Here is a 6,000-nt window from a genome sequence, read left to right as displayed (position 1 = left end):
TTTATGAGAGATGGGGTCACACATGGTCTCCCTTGCTGCCCACTAACTCTCCAGGCGAGGGCCTCCAGAGCTGGTGAAGAGGAGAAACAGCTGCATCAGATGTCACTCTCGCTTTCCCTCACTTTTCTGCATGCACCCCCTTTTCCCTCACTTCCTGGATTCCAGTGTTACAATCTAGCTGCCTCAGGGGTAGGGAAGCCACTGTTCATGGGGATGACTATCCACCTGTACCTTCCATCCTCAGGCAGGGTCACCAGTGCTAGGGAGGATGCAGCCATGTGGGGCAGGTCAGGCAAAGTTTATGATCTTCTTTCCCCTGACATAGATAATTAAGATGTATGGATACTGTTACAGCTGGTAGAGCACAGGATCCAGGCAGCTGTTGGCACTTGCCAGAGGCCAAGTCACTTTGTAGACCAAATTGACAATGCTCAGCACCTGTCAGTTGGCTTCCACCAGCCTTGTCATGTAATACATGCTGCAGGTGATATGGAAAGGCATGAAGCAAATGGCAAAGATGATCAGCACCACAGTGATGGTGCAGACAGATCACAGACAAGCAGATGACTGGGCAGCCCCTGGCAAGGGCCGATACAGGCGCCGGGCCATGAGCCCATAGCAGACAATAATGACCAGGCAGGGCACACCAAAGAGCAGCCCCATGATGGCTGAGTTGAAGTGCACATAGTGGTCAAACTCCTTGGGCCGTGTGGTATCATGGCACAGGATGGTGTCCCCCTTGGTGCTGGTTGTGACAAAAAACAAGTTGGGCCTGAGGCAACCAGCTACGATAAACCAAACTGTCAGACAGAGGAGGCTTTCAAAGCGTGGGTGACCCCAGCACAGTGCCCACAGTGGGTGGCAGATGCCCAGGTAGTGGTGCTCACTGATGCAAGTGAGGAAAAGGACGCTGCAGTAGAGGTTCCAGTAGAAGAGAAAGCGAATGAATTTGCAGAGCCCAGTGCCAAAGGGCCAGTGTTTGTGGGGTGCATAATAGTAGATGAGGGTGAGTAGTGACAGCACATACAAAGTGTCTGATAAGACCAAGTGGAACATGTAGGTGGTCTTTGCATCCCAGGGTTGGATGCGAAACAGGAAGAGCCAGAGGGTCAGGGCATTGAGGCCTAGGCCCAGCACAAAGACAAATGTGTAGCTCACAGGCAGCAGAATGAACTTGAACTCCTTGTCAAACCAGCAGTTCAGCTTCACCTCACTGTCGCCAGGATCTGGGCTGGGGCCTAGGGTTGTAGGAAGTGAGAATTCTGCACTGGCTATGGTCCCCCTAGAGGTGGAAAGGGCAGGAGTGAGGGTGGCTAGATTTCCCTGGCTCCGCAGCCCTGACCTGTGGGAGCAAAGCGGAAAATGGAGAGGGCAATAGTTGAAACATTTGGGGGACCTGCGAGGAGTGTATTTGGGCACAGTGCAGGCCAGCCTGGCCCCTGGCCAAGCCTCCTTGGCCCAGTCAAGGACACAGCAGGCAGCAGGCAGTGCCAGGGCTCAGGAAGGCAGGTGGTGGGTTTGAGTCATTCTCACTTTGCCTCTGACTCTGTCCTTCAGAGCTTAGCCAGCTGAAGCAGGCAGAGTCCTGCCAGGTCTATCCCTCGTGGGAAGATGCCCAGACCCAAACTGTCTCCTAGCTCATCACAGCAGCTATGTCCCTGTGGCAAGCACATCGCCTGCAGAGAGGTGACTTCACCTCTCCTCTCACCCTGGTCACAGTGTCTCTCCATCAGTTATCTCTGATGTCTTCCCCCAACCTGGTCCAGCCCAAGGACCCCATAGCACCCTTACCCAAGAAACTTGGCACATCTCCTACCTGGTCCCCTTGAAGCTGAGCCCAGCACACTCTGTCACCCTTCCCTTTGGCATCCAGAGGGCATATCCAAGGGGACGGGGTTGGGAGTGGGGCCTGTCCCTCCTGTCCAGGAAGATTGTCAGAGCTAGAAAGGCCCATTGAGATTACGTAGTCCAACTCATTCACTGTTCAGAGTGGAAAACTGGGGCCCAGTGAGATTACTATTTAACAGCTTTTGAATGATGCAGGTAAGAGTACACAAGGAAATGTCTAGTTACAGATGAAGAGCCAGGCCACAGGAGAAAACTAAAACAACAGGAAGATCAGACAAATCTGTGTGAGGGAGCAGAAACATGGGAGATGAAGGAATGCTAACATGGGCAAGTGAAAGACAACACACTGAGGATTTTAGAACATCTAATCTACTGATAAAAATCTTAACTCCATATGCATATAAATTCTAACTGCTTATAGCATGCTTAATATGTGCAAGGCACTGTTCTAAGTGCTTTATACTTATTAATGGTCCCACTGACTCTCTGTGAAGTAGGCACTATGATCATCCCTACTCTGCTAATGAGAAAACTAAGGCACAGAGAGTTTAAGTATTGTGCTAATTAGTGGTAGAGTCAAGATTTGAACCCAGGCAGGTCTGCCTTTGAACCAGGCTCCAATATCCATGTACTTCATTGCTGTGCTTAGTTGATTCTCTAAATCACTGGCCATAATCCAGAAAAGGGTAAGCAAATACTTACTGAAAACCTACTATGCACTTGGTCCAGTTCTAGAGACTGGGAGTTCCCTCATAGTGACCAAAAGAGACAAAAATTCCTACTTTCTAAGGAAGCTGCATACTAGTGGGAGGAAAAATAAAAGATAGGGAATATAGTCAATAATATTGTAATAACTTTGTACAGTAAAAGATGGTGACTACACTTACCATGGTGAGCATTTCCTAATGTATGTAATTATTAAATCACGATGTTGTACACCTGAAATAGAATATTATATGTCAACTATAGTTTAAAAAGAAAAAAATTTAAATAAATTAACAATAAGAAGTATATATGAGCGCAATAAAAATAATAGCTTGATGTGTTACTTTTGTAATATAAGTATACCTGAGTAAAGCATGTCCCTAAAAGAATTATTAACAAGTAAAATACATAGATTGTGGTCACTGTTATAGAGAAAAATGAAGGAGGTAAGGGGAATAGAAAAGGAAGGACCAGGGGACTAGAGAGGATTGCTGTTTTTAATATTAGGGTGACTTTTGAATAAAGACCAGGTGGTTGTGAAGAAGAGGAAATGTAGAGATGAGGTCAGAGAGTTTGGCAGGGACCAGATCATGAACATCCTTCAAAGCCATTGTGGGGACTCCTTGGCTTCTACTTTCAGTGAATGGAAAGCCATCCAGGGTTTAGAAGATGCAAGTGTCAAAATCTGACTTACATTTTAGGGTATCCAGCTGGTACTATGTTGACATAGTGGCTGAGGGCTGAGGGCACAGGAGTAAAACCAGTTCAGAGCCATACCCACTAGAGATGATGGTAGCTTGCACCAGGGTGATGGAGGTGGTGAGAAGTGGTCAGATCCTGGCCATGTTTTTAAAGACACCAAAATTTACCGATGTGAGGTGTGACCTAGAGGAGTCAAGAATGAGTCTGCAGTTTCTGGCCTGAGCAACCAGAAGAATGCAGTTACTGTTGACAGAGATGGGGAAGATTTCTGGAGGAGCAGGCTTGGGGAAAGATTAGGAGTTCATTTTTCAGCCTGTCAATTTTGAGATGCCTATTACACATGTAAGAGAAGGTGGCCAGGAGGTAGTTCACTCTTCCCCAAGGATGCTAGCCAACATGCTTCCCTTAAAGACGCCCCCCCTTCCTATACCCTACCCTTCATCTCTCTGTATCATTCCAGGAGACCCTTGTCCAAATACAGCAGACAAAGTATAGAGACCAAGCCTAGACATTTGAGAGCCAAGTGCCAAAGAATGCTAAATTGTCAGCTCTGGGCCTGGAGCTCCTGGGGTGATAGAGAGAGATGAGGGGTAGTATGTAGAAAGGCCTAAGACTCCACAATAATGGAGATCTTAGGTAAGTAGGCCTCTAACATCTAATGTTTGTAAATGTCTCAATGACAGTTTCTCTGCAATGTTTGTTGTATCCTTGGTGCCTAAAGAAGGGTGGGCCTGGAGAACTGTGAGTGAGTAGTGCTCTTGGGGAGGGGAAGCAGACTGGAGAAGAATCTAATCTGAAGGGAGCTGGGAAACATTGGAGACTCTGAGCTTGATTTTCAGGCTATGAGAATATTGCCCAGCTAGATCCTGAGAATGAGAGGAGGAGGCAGGTCTGTGAGGAAGTTTCTAGAATCTAGAACCTAAATCCCCTGGAAGACCCAGAAACCTGGGTGGGGAGAACCTAGAGATCCTTTTCTTGTGGCAGGGCAGGGGGGTAGATAAAAGGTGGACATGGAGAAAGCAGTCATAGTCTGAGTCCTGGAGAGCTGACTGCTGTGGTATCACATAAAAGGCCCAGGCGTTTGGAGCCAGAAAGACTTGAATTCCAATCCTGTTCTCCCACATATTTGTTGTGTGACCCTAGACACCTCTTTGTAATTTAGTTTCCTCACCAGTGCAATGGTGATAAAAGTACCAAGCTTTAGGGTTGGCTAATAGGTATGAGAACACTTTGTAAACCATAAAATGCTGCTAATATATAAGGTATTTTGTATTATCTCTTTGCCCCCAGGGATGAAGCTGGCCTCTTCAGTGAGGGACAAGCATGACTTGAGACTTGGTACACACCCAAGGAGACACCCCACTGTCCACTACTAGAGAAGCCCTAGCCCTACACAGTGTCCTGCTCCTATTGCCTCAAACTGGCTTCTTAGCTCTGCTGGGCACCACAGCAGCAGCCACCACTACCTCCAAACACCACTGCTACTTCAGGAAAATACCTTTCCCAACATTTTCTAACCAGAAGCTAGTTTCTGCTAATGTATCCAGGGCCAAAAGGAATGACCTGTGCCTTATGAAATGCTGCAGAACAGACTAGCTCTCTCCTGTGAAACTCTTCCTCACTTTTGGTTCTGTGACTTTGCATTACTCAGATTCAGCTATTTCTCTGCATGTTCCTTCTGACTCCTTCCCTGGCTCTTTTTTGTCCTCCTTTCCCAAAATGAGACCCTTCCCAGGACTTACTCCTAGAGCCTTGGCTCCTCTATTCCTCTCCTCTTCCTTCCCCTCTTCCCTCCTCCCACTCTGCCCCCACTCTGCTGTTTCTCTCTCTCAACAACCACTTATGATTTACTTAGAAGTTATGAATAATTATAATGACCAATGAGCCTCTAGCATACAAATCTCTCTCGAATCAAAATTTTTCTCTCTCTCAAGCTCTTATCACACTTAATTTTCACTAATATTGTGACACATACCACAAACTGCCTAGAATTCCACTCACTGTGTTTTTGTCCTTCTCCTCCCATCCTCCCAACTCCACAGCAGACCCAGAGCTTCTGGAGGACAAACACCTGGTTTTACCTCTGTCTTTCTCACAGCCTTCAAGTAAAGATATGACTTCCAGGTATTTTCTTCCCAAATTATGCATCTTATTGCCCAAAAAATGCCTTCCAATTCAGTTAAGAAAACAGACGCCTCACACATATAAAATGTTCAATAAATGTCTATCGAATGGATGAATGACTCAGTTATACTTTGTTGAATTGAATGACTGCTCTATCTATAGTCTAGGCCCTATATATATTGTGTGCTGTAGGACAGATCCAGAATATAGCATGTCAGGCAAAGTTTATGATCTTATTTCCCCTGACATAGATAATTAAGATGTATGGATACTGTTACAGCTGGTTTCTGTTCATTCTCCTGCTGTTCCAGTATTTCCAGTCTTCTCCCTCTTGGACCATCACATCTAATTCTCATAAATGTCTTGATGACAGTTTCTCTGAAATGTCTGCTGTTTCCTTGAAGCCTAAAGAAGAAAAAGGGGGGGAAGGCATGGTTTCTAACTGCTTTTTGTGAACTGGAGGGAGGGGGAGGGAAAAAGGAGGGACAAAGGAATGGGGTAGGGAAGGAAATATTTGAGGGAGGGAAGGAAAGTGAAATAGTAAAGAAAACACAGGCTTTGGAGTCAGACAGACTTAGAGTTTAACTGGTTCCATCCCCTACTAGCTACATGACTGTGGGT

General features: G+C 46.2%; 1 protein-coding gene across 1 annotated transcript; it reads right to left on the bottom strand.

Moving 5' to 3' along the window:
• Nucleotides 1-348: 348 nt before the first annotated feature.
• On the bottom strand, nucleotides 349-1,954 carry P2RY4 (pyrimidinergic receptor P2Y4). Its single transcript, XM_073228279.1, is given in 2 exon segments — nucleotides 349-1,496; nucleotides 1,792-1,954. Coding segments are annotated over 2 exon segments (1,311 nt in total).
• Between the last annotated feature and the right edge of the window lie 4,046 nt (nucleotides 1,955-6,000).

Source organism: Manis javanica, chromosome Y (assembly GCF_040802235.1).
Source record: "Manis javanica isolate MJ-LG chromosome Y, MJ_LKY, whole genome shotgun sequence".
NCBI classification, from domain to species: Eukaryota; Metazoa; Chordata; class Mammalia; order Pholidota; family Manidae; genus Manis; species Manis javanica.
This window is presented reverse-complemented; position numbering and strand designations above follow the sequence as displayed.